The 25,210-nt window shown below is 36.1% G+C and overlaps 1 protein-coding gene across 1 annotated transcript; it reads right to left on the bottom strand.

The window, feature by feature from the left end:
- Positions 1-1,774: 1,774 nt before the first annotated feature.
- Positions 1,775-10,582, bottom strand: LOC127527622 (POU domain, class 5, transcription factor 3-like). Its single transcript, XM_051926808.1, has 5 exons — positions 10,037-10,582; positions 7,297-7,408; positions 6,262-6,392; positions 3,651-3,812; positions 1,775-2,119 (listed from the first exon to the last, which is right to left on the bottom strand). Exons 1-5 carry the CDS (start codon positions 10,580-10,582, stop codon positions 1,874-1,876), a joined length of 1,197 nt encoding a protein of 398 aa, XP_051782768.1. The 3' UTR covers positions 1,775-1,873.
- Between the last annotated feature and the right edge of the window lie 14,628 nt (positions 10,583-25,210).

The following is a 25,210-nucleotide window of genomic DNA, read 5'->3' as shown; positions in this document are numbered from 1 at the left end:
GTAACACTGGGGCATCACACTACAGTAGTGGCAGAAGCTACAGCTTTCTTTTGGGTAGCTAAATGCAGAATACATATTTCTAAGTGTTCTTGTATATAATTTGCACTTTCTTTGAAATGCAATTCACGTTGCTACGGGGTACTTCATTTACAATAAATCAGTTTCTATTTGACATTATGCTTTTGTCATTATAGAAAGACATGTGAATGCAGGGTGAGGCTACATGTCCTTTTTGTCTTTTTATTTCATACCTTTGATTTCTTGCAAACGTCATTTCTCCCTAATGTTTTGGTTTAATAAAGCCCACTATTTTGGTATATATCTGGCCTTTTTGTTACAGGTTAAGAAGCAAAACAGATTTCTTAGCCACAAAACACTACCTATATCTTATACAAACATTTTAGATAAATTGCATTCACACAGCGACAGGAGTCTGCAGCTGCTCTTAACAAAATTGTCATGATCTGGACTTAATTTTTCAGCTTTGCCATGGCCTCTAAAAATAATGTATATCATTTTTGAGATTTTAGAAGTTATCACACCTGCCAACATTATACACTGGCTCTCATTATCAAATAATAATAGCTAGGATTCTGATAAATATAAAGAATAATACTCCCTTATGATTAAATCAATTTTATGAGAATGAAGATGAAACTCGTGAAATTTAATAAAGTGAATGAAATGCTAAACAAAAGGAATATATTTTTCATATTTTTAACACAAGAACACTTACCAGTCATCACACTTAAACGCTAGCCTATGCCAAAACTATATATTGACTCTCATTATTAAATAACAATAATAACTAGCATTCTGATAAGTATGAACAATAATGATCTCTTTCAATCAAATGCAGACAAAATAACTTTTTCAATCCTTTCAATCACATTTGATTTAAATTTTTTGATCATTCAGATCTTTCATGAAGAAAAATGGTGGTCAATCAGTGTGGCTTAAAAACTAAAGATTAATGCTCTAGACGAAAAGGATGTTGCTTATCTCCAACTCACTCTGCTGCTCCGAGTATTGTAAGTTTATTTGCATAAAAACTATTAAGGAAACATTTTTAAGTAAGAACAGTCAATGTTCAGAAATAGAAAAGAAAGTATTCAAAATGGACACAGAAAAAATAACATCAGTTTACATGTAGTACTGTTCAAGACAAGAATAGGAGGAAATCTATCGACCCATTTGTTGAACACCCTTAATCCTTTTCTAGAGTCAAAGGTGGTCTGGTGCTCATCTAGGAAGAATGCAAGGCACGAACCTTCCTTGGACATGACTCTAGTCCAGTGCAGGGCCTTAGAAGAAAATACATTTCTTTAAACTGTTCCTATTAATATCAATATTTTAGACATTTAATTTTGTTATTTTTTCTGGGTAAGTCAGGACAATCCATTCTAGTCTTCTACAACATATTGCACAAACAGGTATCTTTGAGGCCACAAAAAAGTATCAAGCATGCTTTATTTACAAATACACATGTCCTTCACCCACCAAAATGGCATTTATATACGCGTATATACATAGGGAAGAAAAAAACTAAAATAAATGCATTGTGCTGCCCCTTTTGAAAAAAAAAATCAGTAAAACCAATAAAATAAAAAATGATTTGAAAAAAATAGTATTTACAAGTAATTTGAACCCTATCTAATAACTATCTTATTCGTCCCACTATCCTACATATTCATTTTTTGTTTATATTATTTCTGTTATTTTGCTATTTCTATTATTTCATTTTTCATGTATATGACAGCACAATCTATATTCTACTACACCATGTTCCAAACCACCTCATTTTAATTAGGTGGAACCAACCATTTCAAGTTGTACCCTTTCAAAGTCTCCACAAAGGCTTTTGCCCTTCAGCTTAGCTAGGTGCCACTGCCCTGTTCATATTAGATGGCATAGACTGTGAAAAAGTTTCTGTGTCATGAAATTGTGGAACATAGAGTGTGGAAGGGAAGGTCTGGCTGTTGTAGCGTTGAGATACCATAGGATTAGGCAGAGATACTGTAGGAATATTAAACTGTGTTGTTCCATCAAACTCATCTGCTCCTGGGAAAGCAGATCTTTTGCCTTTTTGCCTTCTATTACTGAACCATACCCTGACTACCTGCAAGAGAAAAAACATGAACATTAAATCAAATTTAATTTTCACAAAAAATCACATATAGTTTAAGACATGACTTATGCAGTATACTAGATATAAAAAATATCAATTTAAAATATCGATCCACTCCTTTTCCATATCCACTTGATCATAACTGGATTTTTTGGGGAGCCAGAGCCTATTTGTGCAGAATTAAGAACACGTACACTACAGGATGGTTACAAAGACATCTATCCACAACTATAAAACCAATTTACTTAGCTGCATGCTTTAAATCACTAACAAAAGTTTAATATTGATTGTTTTAATAAAAATGTTTATTCATTAAACTTTGATCTATCTCCACTTCCCACCAAAATCCATTTTATGTCAAAACTCATTTTGCATTTCTCATATCCCACTCTGCTTCTGGTTAATACATGTTGATACCATTTTTCCTTAAACATTATATCAGTACGTCCATACAGAGTAACCTTTTCATTTGTTTACATTTTTAAAACTCAAATGTAATAATGCATCAACATGCAATGTTCCTTATAGGTGTATTATTATCCAGAAATTGCTAAAGTAGAAAACATTGCTTTGTCCTGCCACTTATGAGTAACGTTATTTTAAGTAATGAACAGGTAGGTATTCCTATGCCTTCTGGTGGATATGCAATAATCCTTCCAGCAAGTCCTGAGCTTGACCAGATTCTCCTTCCCATGGGCTGTGCTAAGCATTTGTCTCAAGGCAGACATACTTAGACACTTCCTCAAGATATCCCCAAAATGCTTCAGCTAGTAGCTCTACTCAAAATTGTCATGCAGAATAACATGGATTGTGACCTTGCTATGGATGAAAGATCAGTGTGTCTCAATCAGTGCAAAAGTTCACTCACAGGATGGTAAATCTAATCTAGAACAGACAGACCATGAGCTGTTGCTGGAGCAGGGTCTGAATGTAGTGCTCAGCCGAGTCTAATAACTGAGTGGCCCAGTTAGATGGATCAGACAATGACCAAACAAGGTCGGTGTTCACTGATGTGTCCCCTCAACACCTGCTAGGAAAAGGGTGTTCATCTGAAGAAATGCCATCTTGGGTTAAGTACATATTGGACAGGCCTGAATATGCTTTTTTCTCCATGATAGTCATCAACTTAATACAAACATTTATGTGTTGCAGATACTGTATGTATGGTTTTTGATGCTCTGACTCCTAGACAAATTTATACTGTATTAAACTGCATATTTCAGTAATAAAATCATAATATGTGAGAGAGAGAGAGAATTCATCAACTCAATCTGTCATCCACTTAACAGTTTAAATTATTTATACACACAATTACTTAAAATTGGTGAATGATATTTGAACATCTATATGTCACTCAACTAATCGAAACTGATATACTAAAGGAGGCACTGAGGGAACAAGCTAATTTTAAACTGTAATGTTTACACCTTAACATTTGACAGTGAATAAAGGAAGCAATCAAGTACATGTCCAAATACAGAGAGAAATACTGTGGAAATTATAAAACATTAAAAGTTCTTACATCCTTTTCCAGGCTGAGGTCTCCTGCTATGTGAGCAATTTCTTGTGCAGATGGCTTTGGACACTTCACAAAGTAAGACTCCAAAGTGCCCTTGACATTGTTCTCAATGCTAGTCCTCTTTCGCTTTCGTGCTTGAATTGCAGCTTGTTCTAGATTACAAAGCTGACATATAAAATTTAAAAGTTAAACATAATCATGATATTTACATGTTTTCTTAAAATGAAAATAGGTGATTATTCAATGTATGTTAATTGCTTCTCTAGAAAAATCAACATAGGGACAGCTCTTAAAGGTAACTTCCCTTTTCCAGTATTAAATTGTATTATTTACATTATACCATAAAAATAAAAAACAGAAATATTGTATGAATAAAACATAATAAGATACCCAATAGATACCCAATATTTAAACCACAAATTATATTTCTTAACAACAAACAGTAGCTTATCTGCTTAGAATTTGACAATAATGTTTTGTAGGGCAAAGTTGGATACAGAGGTACAGTAATTAATGCTGCTGCCTCAAACCTTCAGCAGACTTGGGATGGATTCCATGAAAGTTCCTGTTTTTATGAAATGATCACATTCTCCTTTTGTCTTAATACTTTTTTTTTCTTTGGTCACTCGTTTATCTCAAGGATGTGCATATTAAGATCAGAGGTCAAGCTAAATTAACTTGGGGTGTGTAATAAGCCTGCCTATTCTTCCTGGCAAGCCTAAGAATGGAATCACCTTTCAAAGTGAAAGCAAGTGCAAGGCTATAAGATAAATCCCATAGAAACACCAGTATTAAGTGCAGACATATAAATGACCCCAACACAGATTAAAAATTGGGACTTAGGAGTTGTGAGACAATCATTTCAACAACTAAATTGTTGAAAAATAGTCTCTAAAACAACACATGCTTTAACAGTTCCCTGTTTACATATATATTTTTAAAATAAACTGCTTGTGTTAAATCTGAAGCAATAGAAATAGCACCAGCTGAAAATAAGGCAAGGTGCATTTTCTTTAAGTTAAATACATGACATATAGCAATAAAATATACAGCATATTCAGGACTAAAATTTACCACACAATCTTTGATAGCCGGAAGGACTAACAGATAAAACTGAACTAGTCCTTTCTGTAAAACACTTTGGACAAGCGTCAAGATTAACTGAAATTTTATTTTTAGGTAGCATCACACATATTTTTGGGTAGCTTAAAATGAGCCAAACAGTTCTTCAATAAAATCAAGATGCATTAATAGAATTAGCTAAATATACATGAGTTGAAGATGCACAGAAATACAATGATCCTACGGTGAAAGGGAAGGGAATTTGGAAGAAATGGTTTAAATGCAAGTATGAATGTAAGATGAATAGTTAGGAACTAACAAATCTTCTTATATAATACACTACCATGGCTGTCCGTTTGTCTGTCCAGGATTTTAAATCACCTGTAGCTCGCAAACCATTTGACGTATTGAGCTGAAATTTGGTACACATTTACTACGTGATGTCTATTATCTGCTTTCAGGGTGATGATTGACCTCCAAGCTTATTCCTCTTTTTATTTTATTTTATTGTAGAATCAACTCCTGGCAGCGGCCAACAGGGCAGCCGTGCGGCACATGTTTACGGGCGCCTTTCTCATTCCTACCATCTTCGTCATCACTTCCCTTACCACTTCATATTTTACATCATTCTTGAAGCAGATTGAAGACTTAAGTGCCAGCTTAAGTGAAAAATGAAAGAAAACGTACTAAGTAATTGCAACACAAACACTGACTTAATCACTTTTAAAGTGAAAAGATGCCGACAAAAGAAGAGAAGAAGCAGGCCGCTAGGTTGGAGAAAAGAAGAGCTGCTCAGGAAGCAGCAAGCACATCAACCTCTGAGCAAACGAGTGGTAAACTTACAGAGAAAGAGTATGAATGCTCAAGTCAAGTGTATTCACTGCATGTTATCATGCAATGCGCCATTACTGGTTATTTAATAATAATTGTAGACAGAAAGTTCTGTTTGGAGTAAAAATACTGAAATAAAAGGCAGGAGCCAGTTAACATTTATTCTGCGGTATTTAAGAAGGTTATTGCATGCATACATAAACCCTGGACATACATATTTCAAAAATTACTGCACACCAAGGAAATTCCCAAAGATTAGAAAGTAACTAATGTTGTCCCTTGATATAAAAAAGGTGATCAAAGCATTCTAAGTAACTATAGGCTAACAGGGGAAAACTTAACATTCATCAGGGGTATATTAAAGGAAGTAATTATTAAAGAGAAGACCAATCAGTACATATCAAGAGTAGGTGCATTTGTGAGCAGTCACAGCATGTATAAAAAAGCATAATCAGAGAGGCGCAAATGGTATAATTTATCTTAATTTTCATGAGGCTCACAGTTGAGGCATTATTTTACTTTTCAGAAAATTTTGGAATATAAAATATTGGAATATATTTGATAAACATTTTATTACTGTATCTCTGAAACTTTGACAGAATAGGAAAGTCATAACCAGGGTAGATAATTTGAATGAACTATGATTACATGCAACTTTAGAATTTCTTGCTATTTAAGGTTCTTTTTAAATCCAAAGAGCCAGTAATTAATACAATTTCACCTCCTGTAAATTCTGGTTGCTATCAGCCTCCCGTAGCCAACGATCCAACAGTGGCTTCAGTTTGCACATATTCTTGAAGCTCAGCTGGAGTGCTTCAAAGCGACAGATGGTTGTCTGACTGAACATTTTTCCTAAAATCAAAAAAGAAAAAAAAGAAGAAGAAAAAAAATCAAATGTGGATTTGACAAGAATTCTAAGACCAATAATGTTAAACAAGCACTATATCTAATCATTTATGATCTCAGTAAAAACAATTTGAAGCTAAAAAAATGCAATTTTACATTATTTTGGTTAAAACTGAGAAATCTTTGTAAAAAAGGTCAATTGAATGAATTTTATGGTAATAAAGCACACTTTTAATTATAAGTCACGTACTTTTAAAGACTATTGCAAATACAGCACTCCCATCCATTCATTTGTCCACTTTCAAAAACACTTATTTAGTTCATTGTCTTAGAGATCTGATATCTCTCTCAACTGTATTAAGCACAAGTGTGAAACAAATCCTGGACGGAGTACAAGCAGGACACACACTCAGAATTATCACATACCATAAAACACATGTTCTCGGGATATGGGAGGAAAAATAGATCCCCTGGATAAATAAAATTGATGTATCTATTAATGATTTTAGAATTTGTACTAAAAATAAGCAGTTTGTTTTAAGTTTGTGATTGTATCTTTCAATTCAGTTAAAAGTTAAACATCATGGGTACATACAGTGAGGGAACTGCATGGGTTATAGCAAACAAGAACAGAACAAGAATGACATAAGCTCGGTTCTTTTTGTCCAATTTTCAACTTTCATATTGAGTAAATTTTAGACTTTTCCTTCTATAGTTCATTAAAGGGGTGGTCACCTTAACAATGAATGTTTTTCATAAAGCACTGTGCTGATACTACACAAGATATACATGCTCAGGATATAAAATGCTTGACCTTGATATCCTGATTACTTGAGAAGTACTGCATTTCATTGAATTTTTGTGCCCACAATTTCTTAATAAATAGAATTTAAGAAGATAAGTGTCTTACCATACAAAACACCCAAAGCTAGGCCCACATCAGCTTGTGTGAACCCCAAGGTTATCCTCTTGTGTTTTAATTCCTTTGCAAATTGTTCCAGATCATCAGCAGTAAGGGTTTCCTGTCAATAAAAAATACAACTTTATAAGAAAACAAATCTCACTACTGATAGGCATTTCATTTAATGGAGCCCCTGCCCCTTTGCCCTCTTTGGCCTAACAGCATTTTTCTGCTTTAGAAAAAAAAAAGACCAAAAAATAAGTCAATGTTAATTTTTGCCTCTTGATGATTCTGCTTCAGTGTTTACTATGGCTATCCCATTAGGACCTCGCTGATCTTTTCCAGGGGGGTACAGTGGTGCAATGGGTAGCGCTGCTGCCTCGCAGTTAGGAGACCCGGGTTATCCTTGCGTGGAGTTTGCATGTTCTCCCTGTGTCTGCGTGGGTTTCCTCCGGGTGCTCTGGTTTCCTCCCACAGTCCAAAGACATGCAGGTTAGGTGCATTGGCGATCCTAAATTGTCCTTGGTGTGTGTGTGTGTGTTCGCATGTGTGCCCTGCCCGAGGTTTGTTTCCTGCCTTGCGCCCTGTGTTGGCTGGGATTGGCTGCAGCAGACCCCCGTGACCCCGTAGTTAGGATATAGCGGGTTGTATAATGGATGGATGGATGGATGATCTCTTCCAAGTACATGTGCCTGACTATTGTTCATTGTAAAAAGCAAAGCAGCGCAGGTCATTACATCAGTAGAGGTCATGTTAAACATTCTTGAAAGACTGTGGTGAGAAGATACCGAAATATTTTCAGGATAACTGAACAAAGCAACATGACACTTTTTATTGGCTAACTAAAAAGATTGCAGTTTCAAGATTACCTCTTGCCTGAAGAAGGTGCCTGCATGAGCTGCCTTGAAAGCTTGCATGTTGTAATCTGTTCAGTTGGCCAATAAAAGGTGTTGTTTTGCTTGACTTCTCATTGCATCCATGATGGCTAACACAGTACAACACACTACTACAGGATAACTGTACCAAAGAACACATCAAGGATTTCATAACTGAGCACTTTGTGTTTTAAAAAAATACTTTTTTCATTTGTTATTCCAAGTATACAAACCAATAAAATCACCATGCTACTGTGTGAATAGCTAGAGAGCTAAAGTTGGATGTTTGCTACCTTAGCCTGATGTTGCCCAAGAAAGTACTGGGTTTGGGCTGATTTGCAAGTAAAATGATGTTTTGTAATAAATGAAAATGAGTTTATGATTATTTTGTTTTTAAATGCATATTTATATAATATTTGAATATTTGTCCCCCGACAATCACTTTTTAGAGAATTAAACTTTCATTTAATGTACTACTAAGTGAACTCTTGTTCTTAATATTTAAAAGGATTGCATTTGATATTGCATGTAATTGAGTGGTAATTCTTTTATTTGCTTTGTCCTATTGTTAATTTGTGTTATATCTGTAAATAAATTATACACTCAGAAGAGAGAGTGTTAGCAACTTGTCTGTTAATTAGTAATAATCAGCCATTAGAGACAGCAAGGTTTGCCAATGTATACATGAATATGAGCATTAAGTACATGTGAATATGTGCATGGCACTATACCTCAGAAAGTACCCCTTTTCCCCGTTTTGAGGCAATGCCTACCAAAACGTCTTGGCACATCCATTTTAATGTAAATAACACATTAAACTGTACATGTTGTGTGATTTAAAAATGCATTACTACTGTAAAAAAAATCATACTTACAGTTTGTTTAGTTTACAATCAAGAACTACATACTTAAACGCAATTTTCTTAATACAGTTCACCAAAGATCTGTTTAATAATGGTAGACACTAACCGCAAACGCACACAAACCAAAGATTATATATTTTTTTCATCTCACGATGTTATTTGTATAATTTTGAAAGGGATTTTCCATGTACTGTAAAGGCGCATCACATTAAATGTATTCATTAGTTTCCTGAACTCATTTAGTCCATTGCAGGATCGCAAGAAATCGCAGCCAATGTAGACAGAGTCGCGCGAACGGCAGGAACCAACGCGGAACTCTGATTTACTTACTGGCACGGAACTCATCAACCACCCATGTCTGTATTGCGAAAGTCACATTCACTGACTTGAAATTCCGAAATCAGTTATAAGCAAATACATCCAAAAAAAAAGGAGCGACAGCGGCGAGCTACCGTTAGGTAAAAGAAAAAAGGAACGGACCCGGCGTCGTAAACTCTTGCTATACATTTTCAAGCCTGGAACTGGATTCATTTGCCCTTATAATAATCATAATTAAACTTAGTAAATTAGGCAGTAAAAGCAATGCCAAAGTTATATTGCTTTTAGTTATATACTCCCCAAAAATGCCGACTCTTCCGCAAAGTGCAGGGTTTTTGCCCAGTGTGTCACCGAGGCGGAATAATAATGGTCGATACGAAATGGCAACACTTAGACACTCCAAAAAGGTACGGACGAGTTTAAGTAAATACGATCACTACAAATTATTGAACAAAATATTTTAATTATTCTATATGACCGTGTTACGTTCATGTTACCGACGATATCTAGACACTCGAGGCAATTAACTGGTGTATTTCGGTTGATTTATTCATTTCCATTTCCGCAGTTAATCTTGAATCACCACATTTGATTCCCTTATCTAATAATTTTTGAATAAATCTTCAAAGTTTGCACTTTGCTAATTACATTCATAAATGCTGCCAACTTTGATTATCGCTTTATAAAACTTACCTCATCGCCACTGTCACTCGATATCCCTTTTCCATCTTCATTCTCCAGGCTTCCATTTGCTTTTGGGCTCCCTTTGCTGGTATCGCTGGGGCTGCATGGCACAAGATTTAGCTCGCCAGTTCCCCTCAAAGTCCTTGTGGAAACGGGGCTACTATTTGATACCAGACCTGTAGGGCCACTTGGGATTTGAGAAAGCAGGCAAGAAGTCCAAGGGTGATAGAGAGAATTCTCTTTTTCTGTTTTCACCACTTCCCCTCCTTTCAAAGAATCACAGGCTTCTACTCCAGGATTGTGATGTAGCATCATTTCACCATGAGGCCAAGCTTCAGTCCCTGGGAAAGTATACCAGGCCCTGGGAAAACCAGATGAATTTGGAAGATCCTCATGAATTGCTTGTCCATACTCAGTACTTTTATATGAAAATCCTGGAGTAGGTGTAAAACCATCTGAAAAAAACTGGGGTCCATTTTCTTGAATTAAATGTAGCCCATCTACAGAATGATGGAAAGCTCTCCCAATGTCCTGTCCAACAAGGCGTCCTGTCATGTTCTTTAGGATGTATGCTTCTATTTTTATAGAGTCAATAAAATTTGCTTAAGAGACAAATGCTAAACCATGCAAGCTCCTTACAAAGTTAGCAATTAAAAGCTTACCTCTTGACTCACTGATTAGGTCCTAAATGACCATATGTAAATCTCCTCTGGCTGATTGGCTGCATGAGGAAGGTTCCCTACATAGCCTCCCCTATCAGAGTTGCCTGAAGTCAGGTCTTTACTATCTCAACATCAAAGCCAAGATCAATCACGTTCAACTGGAGCATGCTGGGAAGAGGTTAACAGTCTTTCTTTACCAATGGAGCTCATTCACAATTTTTCCTAATCTCAGCCTATAGTGGCAGTCATAAATATTTATGCAGACAACCAAATTAGTTTTCTAGTAAGTTAAAGAAAAAAAATTTAATTATTTCTAGCAAGTATGGCCAAATAAGAAAACTAAAACCATGTGATGGATTATTTTAGAAGGCACTGTTGTAAATTCTGCTCATTTTTGTATCTTTATGCCGTCTACTATTATTATTTGCCTTAACGTAGCCCAGAAAACACTGTCCTCCAGTAGTTAGACTTTGTTTTAAAGGCACTGTCTGCATCCTGCAGGTCAATGACTTAATCAGAGTGTAGTTTCCTGCAGATGTTTTACACTTCACCTGGAACAATGGATTCCAACAGCATATCTCAGTTGGCCTACAGATAGACATTAGCAGCTCATTGGATCATTGTGCCCTTGTAAATTGTTCATCCACTGCATCGAAACTAGGTGGAATGTGTCTTTTTCAGCCAACACTGAAGTCATTGCTTTCTTACATAGAATAAAATTAGATTTTTGCTAGAGGACTTGCATGGTGCAAGTGTCAGTTCATGCATAATTTCCATGTACAAATTAATAAATAATTTCCATGTACAAATTTTCAGGCAAAAATCATAACCCCTGTAAATGATTGCATTTTAATTTTTTTTAAAACAATAATAAATATAATTTTCACATATTAGGCAACTATTACACATATTCTTTGCATTTATTGCAAATGTATATACAGCATCTACTGTAAGTGTGTGTATGTAGGAGTACTTTAAATTCTTTAACTTATTTTATGGCAATTAACTTCTTTTCTTTTTTGTGGAGGACCCAATTATTACAATTTGACAGTGTGTACTGTTACAAACGTTAAAACATGTTAAAATTAAAATTAGCATTTAAAGATTTGATTACATTTTATCTATAAAATTATAGAGCAAGGATCATTAGTAGTGAAAAATAAAAATGTGTGTATGTCTCACACCAAGACAATTGGTAATAAAAATGACATAAAATGTTCACTTCAGCACTAGTTTTACCTAGCAGACTTGTACAGTATGTAAATCTTAATGAACTATTTTTTACAAAGTATACAGTTGTTTTTAATTTAGAGTGTTTTATTAGAAGATGTTTTTGTAAAATAATTGAAAAAAGACAAAAACAAATTCAGTAAATGTATCTTATTAGCTTTCCAAAGCCAAAGTAAGGGTACATCCTGAGATTGATATGCCCATAAAATATTCACAATAATCTAAGTGGTCCATCCAACTTACTGAAAAGAAATGAGTCTCAAAGAACAATGTGTCAATTTATTTTAGCTGGTCATAAATCAAGGGTCTGCAAAGATTTAGATTTAAATGACAATAATTAAATGTTGGCCTTATGTTACTTTGATAATTGAAAATGTTTTCTTTTCATGGTAAATAAGGAGTTCTGATTATGAGTAGCTAGAATAAATGGAATACATTTTATTCATACCATTATGAAAAATGCTGTGAAGCAAAACATAAGTGAATTCTATCATTTTTTTCTAATTTAATAGTTCTGTAAAAGTTATGTATTTAATTAAATCAATATTCATAATGCATTCTACATAGTGCTTAAAGTGCAGTTAAATAAAATAAATGTAAATTAAACAGAATTTTATGACAAAGTGATGAAAGCATTGAAATTGCATAGAAAGTGATTGCATAGCATAACAAATTATGCATGGATCCAGAAATCCTCTTCCAATCAAAGTATCAGACTCCTAACAAATGTAACAAGACCAGGATCTAATTCCGTGGCTCACCTTATTAATTTCAATAATGTGGGATATTCAATTAAAAGATACTTGAGTTAATAAAGCTGCAAATTTCCTTAAATCATTTTAAGGAAATTAGTTTTGATGAAGTTATTATATGATTACTGTGGGTGACATACTATCCTAGTGTAAAAGATTTTTTTTGTTTTATGCCCCCTGCTCCATGGTGGTGGATTGTTTGCCTTTGGTATGAGAAGGTGATGGAACATTCTGGAAATTTGTGTTGACTGATATAACTGTATTCTACCATTATTTTCAGCCTACTAACAAATATTACAGTACATGCATTTTTTAATTCCCAACAGAAATGCCATTTTGAATCTTAATTTCTTTACATTTTTTCAAATACTTTTTATTGTTTAAAAATATAACTCAGTGATTACAGGTGATCAGAGGAATTGCTTTACAAGATGTTTTAAATTATAAATAATGATGATCAAAATGCTCCGGCATCAAGGGTAAAGATCTGAAGCAGCATCGCGTTTTGAGGTTTGTAAGCCTTTATCTAATGGTAGATAACCCAACTGGGTAAATTCTAGGTATTTGTTCATTCTGTTTGCACCATTTCCCTGCTGGTCTTGGCAGTATTTAACAAATGTAAAAGATTAATCTTATAAACACTTTCTCTTTAAAAGAAAGCTAATGTATCACAACAAAGAAAAAATCTTGGAAACCAACATCAAAGATGAGGAGGAGGAAAACATCATGGGGGAAAATGAATTAAGGTTCTCTTTAAAAGCAAAGCCTTCCACACTGCTGTTTAGCATTTTTCAAACCCCCACTTAGCACAGACCATGGGCATGTTAATAAGCCTCCACCTCTATGTCCAGTTAGATCTTAGACAATGGAAGCTAAAGCTGATCTATACATTCCCACATTTTGAGGCTCCATTGTTTGTCTGCAAAGTTCAAAGGCATTGGCCACCTGAAAAAGCTGAGACTGTTCACCATCAATGCTGCAGAGCTTTCGGCATACCACCCCCAACACACACACTCTGAAATGCACTTACGTGCAGACTCAGCAGACAATGTCCCCCTGCCATTAAGCTCTGCCTCAAAGCCACCATCAGCCTTATGTGGCTCAATGGCTCACCCGGAGAGAGCTTCCTGATGGGTGATTTTCACCTTTTCCTGGACAATAGACTTCAGCAACACCTCTCTCCTGGCCCAGAGAAAAAACATTATCAGCTCGTCATTCTTTTGTCTACACTGTAAGTGGCCCTGTGAATAGGGTGATTTTCAGTCTGATGAACAAGGCAGGAATGTTTTTAAAGGACAAAACCAGATAGTGAACAACAGGTCAGCATGTATAAGGACTGACATTCTGTAAAGAAAAGGAAGCTGCAAGGAAAAAAAAAACCTGAAAGACTGATTCTTACTTTTCAAGACTTTCTTGATTTGTTATTTTTAAATACCACATTAAATTGTACATTGTGTGTGATTTAAAAATGCATTACTACTAACAATGTAATTTTTAAGTTTAGTTTTTTAAATGATAGCTGTGCAGTTGTTTGAAATTCTTTTCATCAGAAACACAGTGAACTAAGATGAAGTTTTCATTTCAAACACAGAATATCAACTGTTTGAAGAGACACAATTTTATTGCCAGACATTCACTCACAAAGCACCAATTTAAAGCCACCAATTAACTTTGACCTGCTTATCTTTAAGATGTAAGAGAATATACAGTACATACATTTAGAGTATTCAGTCAATACAGCACTCCATTTACATTTGGGCAGTAAGATCCTAAAGTTATAAGGGTAACCTCTGCGCTACTATGATACCCTCATTCACAAATATGATTGCTGAATTAAAAAAAAATCAAATTGACTTATGTGAGTAGCATAATAGAGAAAAACGTTGCATGTTTTTGAATTGCAGTGATTTAATCACATTTTGTATTGTATTTTTGCACTTTTTTCTCCAGAGAAACATGCAATGAAATTAGAACATTAGAACAATCTAGACAAGAGCAAGCCATTCAATCCAACAAAGTTTAACAAAGTTCTATCCACATAAGTTCTCCAGAATAACATCAAGTTGAATTTTGAAGGTGTCTAAAGTTCTACTGTCTATCACACTACTTGGTAACATATTCCAAGTGTCTATGGCTGCCAGTGTAAAGAAAAACATCCTAATGTTTGTGCAATATTTACCCTTAACAATTTTTATTATGTCCCCATGTTCTTTCTTAAATCATTTAAAAGTAACAGTCTTAATCCACTGTACTAATTCCCTTCATAGTTTCAAACACTTCAGTAATGTCTCCTCTTAAACTATCCATCCATTTTCCAACCTGCTGAATCTGAACACAGGGTCACGGGGGTCTGCTGGACCCAATCCCAGCCAACAAGGCAGGAACCAATCCTGGGCAGGGTGCCAAACCACCACAGGACGCACACAAACGGGCCAATTTAGAATCGCCAAGCCACCTAACCTGCATGTCTTTGGACTGCGGGACGAAACCGGAGCGCCCAGAGGAAACCCACGCAGACACGGGGAGAACATGCAAATTCCACGCAGGGAAGACCTGGGAAGCGAACCTGGGTCTCCTAACTGCGAGGCAGCAGCGCTACCACTGCGCCACCCTCCTCTTAAACTACTTTTGCCAAAACTGATAATGCTCAGGTCTTTTAATCTGTCCTCATCCTCTGTAGCCCTGGAATCATCCTTATCTCTCTCCTCTGGAGTTTTTCTAGCAAGTCTATGTCCTTTTTGTAGCCTGGAGACCAAAACGGCACACAGTATTCAAGATGAGGCCTCACCAGTGCATTATAAAGCTTGAGTATAACCTCCTTGGACTTGTACTCCACACACCGTGCATATATAATCTAACATTCTGTTAGCCTTCTTCTGAACACTGTCTGGGGGTTTGTAGTAATGACACCACTATGACTTCTAAATACCGTTCATTAGGTGTACTTTCAATTTTCAGACCTCCCATTGTGTATTCAGACCTAACATTTTTACTACCTATGTGTAATACAGGGAGATTCACTCGAAAGAGGCCCTGAATATTCTGTAATAAATCTCGCTAAGACAAAGCAATCTGAATGAAACAACGTGCAATGTGCTCCTCAGCACATGGAGCTTCGAACAAGCCAGGATACCTTTGTCAGACATCCGTCGCAACATTTAATCTCCGTTTGCAACTTCTGGGTGCATAACACCCGTACCCCTTCACTCAATCACTCGACTTTTCATCTGGATGGTGATGTACTGTATTGAGCAGTGTGTCTTCATGGTGCAAACCTATTGGGTCATCAATTTGTTTAAGCGATGTCAGAATCAACTGGATGACCATGAGTTAATGGAAGGTTACTTTCAGCAAGATGGAGCAATGTGTCACACATCAGCAAGGAGCATGGCAGAAATTGAGTACTTCTTTGGCAACAGGGTAAATTCAAAGGGGTTTAGGCCACCACGGTTGCTGGATCTGACACCACCAGACTTCTTTCTTTGGGGTATGCTCAAAAGAAAAGTCTATCAGAACAAGCCTCACACTGTGGAAGATTTGAAGGAAAACATCCAATGTGAAATTGCTGCTATTCCCATTGAGACGCTTGCCAATACGTTCAGGAACATGGAGCGCCGTGTCAAAATGTGCCTGTCAGAAAACGGAAACCACTTCCAGCATCGCATGTAATGCAATTTATTTCACATACATCAAGGTATACAGCATATTTTTTTGGTTCGGATTGCTTCATCCTAACGGGAGTTATAACAGAATATCCGGGGCTTCTTTCGAGTTAATCTCCCCTTACTTTACATTTACTTACATTGAATTTCATCTGCCACAAATCTTTGAAGCCTGTTTGCTGTCCAAGTCCCTCAGTAATGATTCAATGGATTCCAGATTACCTGCCAATCCAACTATCTTGGTATCATCTCCAAACGTAACCAGCTTGTTACTTATATTTATATCCAAGTGATTTATATATATTAAAATACCAGCAGCTCTAGCACGTACCCCAGTAGGATACCACTTTTAACTTCACCCAATTCTAATAAGGTTCCTCACAAAATAACCCTCTGATTCCTGCGTTTGACCTTATTTTGCACCCATCTACCAACTATACCCTGAACTCCCTCTTCCTTTAGTTTGATACCCAATCTTTCATGTAGTACCTTATGAAATGCTTTCCGAAAGTCCAGATAAATAATATCATATGCACCATCATTTTGATCGTATCCTTCTGTTGCTTCCTCATAGAATTCCAACATGTTAATAAAACATGACCTTCACTCATCTAAACCCATGCTGACTGTTCAGCAAAGTTCCATTACTTGTCAGTTGTTACTCAGTCTTATCCTTAATAATTCCTTGCATTACTTTTCCGGTCATGCATGTTAAGCTCACTGTCCTATAATTATTTGGATAAGCCTGATCACCTTTTAAATATAATGGGAAGATATATGCCATTTTCCAGTCCTTTGGAATTTCCCCAGTGTGCAGTGACGTCCTAAAAATATGCGTTTAGGGTTTATATGTGTACTCATTAATGTCCTTAAGCAAATGAAGGTAAATATTATCTGGTCCTGATTATATGTTTGATTTCAGCGTATTTAATCTAAGCAATACTTCTCCCTCCAAAATTTCTAAATCTCTCAGTACCTCCTTATTAGTCCCTATTACTGCTGGGAGATTATCCTCTACCTCACATGTGAAGACCTCAGAAAAATGTAAGTTTAGAGTAGTTGCTATTTCGCTGTCTGTATATTTTAATTCCCCTTTACTATTTCTGTTACATTTCACCTCTTCCATGACTGTTCTTTAAATACTAAAACACTGAAAAAAATCTAATTGGTTCTACACCCTCAATTCTATCCTGGTTATTACAAAATACTAAATTAATTAGCTTTATAGGCGGGAGCTTTGAAGTCAGAAATAACTAATAAGCAGACTTGTGCTGGGGTTAAAGAATAGGCAAGATTTCACTTTTTCCTGAATTATGGAGAGCAATTCAGAATTCTTACTCATTGTGGAAGGACTTTACAGTGAAAAACTAGCAAGGAAACTCACTCTCACTTATTATGCCTCTACTTACAGTGATTGCCAAGTAGCCAGCAATCATAAATACCAGGTTACTGGTAGGGACATGCAGATTTTGAGAGATCTAGGAGTATGCTAGCTTTAGTTCTCTGGCAGCCATTTAGGGTAGCACTATCATTATGTAGGCAACTATACAGAGCTAATGAAGAAGTGAGATGGTCAGTTTCTGTTCTCAAGAGCAAGTTGTAAGGTTCTATACCAGATTACCTGTAACTAACTTAAAAAGCCACAACAATATGATGACAATATAAAAAAATGATTAAGAAGTCATGTACTCAAGTCATGAGACTGAGGATGTGGGATAGATCCTCCTTGAAATATAGCAGAGTAGGAAAAACTTTCATGTTCTAACCTAGTGTGAGCTTCTTATCGAGGATGTCTTGAATGATGGTGGGGATGTGGAATAATTCTGTGTGTGACAGGATGAACTGGATTGGATAGTCAGAGACATCAACCAGACAATGGAAGATATTGAAGAATAGCTATGTATCTGGAAGAGAAAGAGAGTTGATTGTTGTCAGTAGAATCATAGAAGAAACAGTGAGTGGAAACTGTAACACTATTGAGTACTAATTGGCACTGCTAGCTTACAGCCCCACAGTCCTGGGTTATCTAATACCATGAAATCTTCACAGTCTCTTTTGGTTTCCGATGAGGTTTTTTTTTGGTACTCTGGCTTCTTCTCAAATTGAAAAAATGTTATCAGTTGTTTGTTCTTAATTCTAAATTAAGAGTCGGAGTGTGAATGTACTATGCTTTAGACTATTTTTCCTTCCATATTTGTCTCTGCCTTGTACCTGATAAAGCTGAAATAGGCTTTAGCTCCTTGCAACCTTGAAATGTGATAAGTGGGATTAGAAAGTGAATGAATTATTATGTAGGGCTAAGGAACATTATACTTTTTTGACTTATTTTGCTATTGTCCATATTGGCATAAATATTGCCTTTTTAAAAAAACCTCAGTTACCCCTACTAGATATATAATTTATTCTTTTTTTTTATTTTTTGGAAATTATAAAGTTAAGAGAATAGACAAAAAATTGTTTATAATCACAGGCACACATATGCATACTTCACTTTCACAGGATGCTTTTGCTGCAAGACAATACAGATAATTTTACTTTTTTATAAACCTAAATCATTGGATTAGTTGCAGTAATATGCAAGTCTCATATCTCATGCTGCATTTGCTTTTGTCATACAAACTTGCTTGACTGTTTTTTTTTGTCTTTTGGAAGAGAAAGTCTGATAAAAAATCTCTGAGTTTTACTGAATCTCACAGAATGAGACCAGAGCCATTTCATCTCAGAGTTTTGGAAAAAACAGCAATTTTTCTCATGATCCTGGCATAAAGTATGGTTTGGAAAGACATAGTTTCCTGATTATTTGTGTAATGCAGAGTCCGGATAGTGACACGATACTATACAAATATATGTATGGATATAAATTATTTTAGTAGTTTGCTTTGACTAATCCCAATTACGAATTTAGAAAATATCAGTTTGTTATATTAGGCAAAATGCTGTATATTAGTGAAATCTTATTAACAGTCGATTTACACCTGAACAGAGGGTAGCATAAACAATATTTATTGAGGAACTAAACCTAAAATGAGGATCTATTATAACTTTACAATATATTAAGTAAAAGTATTACATACTATATGAAGGCCAACTGGATGCTTATTTCCTCTTGGGCAATTTACAAGCTTGAGCCCAAAACCGTATTACGATATTATGTGTATAATATTGCTCAGTTTTGCAACTCATTGTAACAATTAATGAAAGACACAAGTGCTGCAATTTAGCAGCAGCACATAAAATATGAAGTGCGTAGCATTTTCATTCCTTTTTTTTCTGCTTTGTCAAAAATAATTTGTGGAATACTGGGATAGTTTTTCATTTATTATGCAATGAAAAAGAAAAAAATGAACACATACAATATATATGAAATGAATCCTTTTTTTATATAGGATGATACATATTTTGTTATTTAATTCAAAGAATGTTTTCAAAAGGGACCATTTAATTCCATTATGTTCTGTAAAAAGCTGTTACTGTTAATACCTTTCTCTCTCTCTCATTTTATATATATATATATTGCACACTGTTTATATCGCATTGAATGTACATATATATTATAAATAAATATAATAAGCTACCTTCCACTTATGAGCCCAGCACATATGAAAATATTATAAATATACACACACACACACATATATATATATATATATATATATATATATATATATATATATATATATATATATATATATACAGTATATACATTTACACCCATGGTCCAATGTACAGTACATTATCATCTTTCATTATGAGTCTGTATGATTTCATGTCTAATTGCAAATCTAGACCACCAATCAAATTCCTCTTTCTGCCTCTTTAGTTGCAGTCCCTTATGTTATATATTTCAATAGTCCTTGCTATTCAGTATTATATGCTTTGCCATATTTACAGTAGCTGGATGACTACCTAAATACACCAGTCTTTACTCTTAGTCTTTGATTTGTAAAACTCTGATGCATATTCTGAAACTATAGGTATACTTCAAAGCTACTCTTAATATCATCCTGTTTGTTTAATATTATGATATAAAATTTTTTTGCTTTGTACAATAAAGTATGACTGATTGGGTTTTCTCCAGGTAGCTAATTTTCCTTTTGGCTCGGTATGAGTGAGTGTGACGATAGTTGTGTGCTGCAATAAACTCATGGCGTAGCCAGAGCTGGTTACTGATTTGTTCTCAAAAATGTTGTGACGTGCTTGGTTATGTGCATAAATTAAATGGATTAAGCTGATTCAATAAATGGATGGATACATAATGATTAATAGATTGATTATTGTACAAATGCTGGATTTGAAGTACAACTTTTAAAAGAGTGGTGTTAATATTGTATTTCTACTTCGACAATTTCAAGTAAGTGTAGCAGGAATGGCAATGCACTGGTGATTGGCTTTGTTTTGTTTAACGCTACATTGACACAAGTATTTAGAACTAAAAGGACATAGAATAGCTAATAAAGAAAGTGCATGGTAAGTAGGACACCAGAGAAACTAAGGATTGCGACCTGTTTGATTGAAAGACTTTAGCTTTTTATCTTTTTTCTATCAGCAAAAAGAGGAAAGTAGCAAATAATACAGATTGAATACATAGTAGAAAGGTTGACCAGTCAGATTATTAATTCAGCACACTGAATAAATAACAATTCATTTATGTCTAATGTAATGTATGTAAGAGTCTGATACAGGGTAATCTTACATCAATATCTAGCCATTAAGCAAACTTCTAACCAAGACCTAAATCAGAATCAGAATATGTTTTATTCAGCAGTATTTAATGTGCAAGAATTTAACTAGGTAGCTTTGGAGCTGCTTTTAACATAACACAACATTACATACAAATAATACATGTTAAACAACATGCATTATAAACAGTTACAAAAACTTCAGTTATAAAGTAGATGTGCAAATGATATATTTTGTATATATACATATATACAAATGAAAGTGTGTGTAGGTGTGTGGTGCATATACAGTACATACACACACGCCTTCATACAGTATATGAAAGAAGGCACAAACAAACAAGGGAGACAGGCTAAATAACTCGTTTGTGAGGGACAGGTCTCTGGGAACAGAAACTGTGTCTTAGTTTTAATTGACATAAAGCATTTACCAGAGGGTTTTTTTTTTTAGAGCAAGTGATGACCTCGGTGAGATGGGTCAGTGGTGATCCCTTTGCAACAAATGGAAGAGCACAGCCAATTATTTTCTCAGCAGACCTCACAACACACTATAATTTATTATTGAAGTAGGCTGAACCAAACCAGACAACAATGCAGAATATGATCACACTTTCAATTATGGCTTTGTAAAATTGTACTAGGATTGGCTGGCAAATATTTAATTACTTTAGTTGGTATAAAAAGTACATTTGTTGCTGAGACTTCTGAGTGATGGAAGGGGTGTTAATGTTTTAACTGAGAGCGTCTATGATTTAGGCCACGGGTGTCGAACTCCGGTCTTTGAGGGCTGCAGTGGCTGCAGGTTTTCATTCTAACGGTCTTCTTCATTAGTGAGCCGTTTTTGCTGTTAATTAACTTATTTTCCCTTGATTTTAATTAACTTGACTCAGGCCCTTTAGTTGTTTCTTAATACCAAAACAAGTCGCCACATGACCAGCTAACCTGTGCCCATCACACAATATCTGAAAATAAAGGAAGGTGATGGTCTCTGTAAGGTTGATCTCTCAGGTCACCAAAACATTTTGACGTTCTTCTTAGAAAAAAACAGAAAATCAACAGTTTTGGAAATGTCTGCTGTGGCAGAATGAGAGCAGCAACAAGCCATGGAATTAAATAATGAGTTTAATTAACAACAAGAATTGGCTTCTCTTTAAGAAACTGGCTGGAGTGAAATTGGTTGGAGTTTGAAATCCCAGTTTAGCTGGTCATCTGTTGGCTCGTTTCATGTCTCATTTCTGTTTGGCTGTCATTTAATGAAGAAAAGGGTCAACTCAGAGCACTGAATAATTAAAAACAGGGCTATTAAAATGAAGGGAAAATAATTAAATTAGCAGTGAAAACTGGTCACTGATTAGGAAAAGGATTAGAATGAAAACCTGTTGCCACTGTGGCCCTCCAGGCCCAGAGTTTGACACCCCTAATTTAGAAGGACTCTATCATACTGATCGTAGAATCATTAATTTCTAGAGGAAGACATTGCAACTGCTGCTTGAGAAAGTCAATTACCATTTCCAGTGTCTTGGTTGTACTCAGTACCAGGTTATTTGTAATGTACTAAGACAAAAGACGAGTCACCTCTTTTCTGTATGCTGTTTCATTTCCATTAGTAATTAGTCCAATGGTGGTGTCATCAGTGAATTTAATGTTCACAGCAGAGAGTGAAGAGCTTTGCTCACTGCTGTTGGTGTTCTGCCATCCCGACCAAATCTACCATTAGGGTGACTTGAGTGAACATTGTGGTGCTCTGCTTGCAAATGGGTCTTCACATATGTGAGAAAAAAAAACATTGCCTCTTTAGATAGATAGATAGATAGATAGATAGATACTTTATTAATCCCAATGGGAAATTCACATTCTTCAGCAGCAGCATACTGATACAATAAATAATATTAAATTAAAGAATGATAATAATACAGGTGAAAAAAACAGACAATAACTATGTATAATGTTAAATATTAACGTTTACCCCCCCTGGTGGAATTAAAGAGTCGCATAGTTTGGGGGAGGAACGATCTCCTCAATCTGTCTGTGGAGCAGGACAGTGACAGCAGTCTGTCGCTGAAGCTGCTCTTCTGTCTGGAGATGACATTATTTAATGGATGCAGTGGATTCTCCATAATTGATAGGAGCCTGCTGAGCGCCCTTCGCTCTGCCACAGATGTTAAACTGTCCAGCTCCATGCCAACAATAGAGCCTGCCTTCCTCACCAGTTTGTCCAGGCGTGAGGCGTCTTTCCTCTTAATGCTGCCTCCCCAGCACACCACTGCGTAGAAGAGGGCGCTCGCCACAACTGTTTGATAGAACATCTGCAGCATCTTATTGCAGATGTTGAAGGAAGCCAGCCTTCTAAGGTAGTATAACCGGCTTTGTCCTTTCTTGCACAGAGCATCAGTATTGGCAGTCCAGTCTAATTTATCATCCAGCTGCACTCCCAGATATTTATAGGTCTGCACCATCTGCACACAGTCACCTTTGATGATCACTGGGTCTATGAGGGGTCTGGGCCTCCTAAAATCCACCACCAGCTCCTTGGTTTTGCTGGTGTTCAGGTGTAGGTGGTTTGAGTCGGACCATTTAACAAAGTCATTGATTAGGTCCCTATACTCCTCCTCCAGCCCATTCCTGATACAGCCCACGATAGCAGTGTCATCAGCGAACTTTTGCACATGGCAGGACTCCGAGTTGTATTGGAAGTCCGATGTATATAGGCTGAACAGGACCGGAGAAAGTACAGTCCCTTGTGGCGCTCCTGTGTTGCTGACCACAATGTCAGACGTGCAGTTCCCAAGACGCACATACTGAGGTCTGTCTTTAAGATAGTCCACGATCCATGCCACTAGGTATGAATCTAATCCCATCTCTGTCAGCTTGTCCCTAAGGAGCAAAGGTTGGATTGTGTTGAAGGCGCTAGAGAAGTCTAGAAACATAATTCTTACAGCACCACTGCCTCTGTCCAAGTGAGAGAGGGATCGGTGTAGCATATAGATGATGGCATCTTCCGCTCCCACCTTCTCCTGATATGCAAACTGCAGAGGGTCAAGGGCGTGTTGAACCTGTGGCCTAAGGTGGTGAAGCAGCAGCCTCTCCATGGTCTTCATCACATGTGATGTCAGAGCAACAGGCCGAAAGTCATTCAGCTCACTAGGACGTGATACCTTTGGGACTTTACAGGAAAGGTCTAAGTTTTTACTGACAGTATAGGCACTCACAGCATCATTCTGTCCAACACACACCCCTTCTCACTGCATTCCTCTTGATTATAAATCTATTTCAATCATATCTAAATAAAAAGATTTTAAAAGAAATAATTCTGGTTGGTTGAAATCAGTGGGGCATAATTAGAGCAGGTGTCTAATTGGTCACTTTTATGAGATGATGCATGTGCTATCGTGTGGCAAGAAAAGAACAAGTCAACATGGTCATGTGGAGTTCACAGTCATTCCAAACAAGAATCCAGTGGTGTAATGAAAAGTAAACAAAAAAGTAGATAGAAGCAATAGATGCTGGTTTGCTGAAAACTGTACCTGACATTTTCAAAAAATAAACCAATATGATGATTGGAAAAAAAAACTTTCAATTAGCAAAACATACTGTGGGGGACTTTACAAGTAGTCAGAACAGGGTTAATATCACCACTTCTAGCAGATAGCAGCAATGCACAATCCAATTCTATCCATCCATCCATCCATTTTCCAACCCGCTGAATCCGAACACAGGGTCACGGGGGTCTGCTGGATCCAATCCCAGCAAAACACAGGGCACAAGGCAGGGAACCAATCCCAGGCAGGGTGCCAACCCACCGCAGACAATCCAATTCTATGTAGTTCCATAATAACATCAAAGAAGTGAACAACACAGTGCTAGACAATGATTCTACTGTAGGAGAACCGATCGAAGGACCCTCTTAGTGGTCTTTTATTTTATTTGGTGCAAATATGTAACCATAAAATGCTATGTTACTGCACAGTGACTAAGTCCTTTTAAAAATATTAGCTTGATGTCCATTAGTTATGCTATCACATTTGTGAACTTCTGGATCCTCTGCATTTTTCCTATTAGAAACATATAGGTGTAGAGAATGCTCTAATCTACATGCGTCATAGATCCTACTCCCACTTGGACAAAGCTGTCATCACAGTTGGAATAATATTCTTTGTTTTGTCCAGTGCCTTTAACACCATTCTTCCTCATCAACTGG

Source organism: Erpetoichthys calabaricus, chromosome 1 (genome assembly GCF_900747795.2).
Source record: "Erpetoichthys calabaricus chromosome 1, fErpCal1.3, whole genome shotgun sequence".
NCBI lineage: Eukaryota > Metazoa > Chordata > Cladistia > Polypteriformes > Polypteridae > Erpetoichthys > Erpetoichthys calabaricus.
This window is presented reverse-complemented; position numbering and strand designations above follow the sequence as displayed.

Coding starts and splice junctions, on each gene's coding strand:
- LOC127527622 (XM_051926808.1), bottom strand. CDS start 10,582: ATGACAGGACGCCTTGTTGGACAGGACATTGGGAGAGCTTTCCATCAT. Junction 7,409..10,036: donor CGAGTGACAGTGGCGATGAG/GTAAGTTTTATA, acceptor TTTTATTGACAG/GAAACCCTTACTGCTGATGA. Junction 3,813..6,261: donor GCAACCAGAATTTACAGGAG/GTGAAATTGTAT, acceptor TTTATATGTCAG/CTTTGTAATCTAGAACAAGC.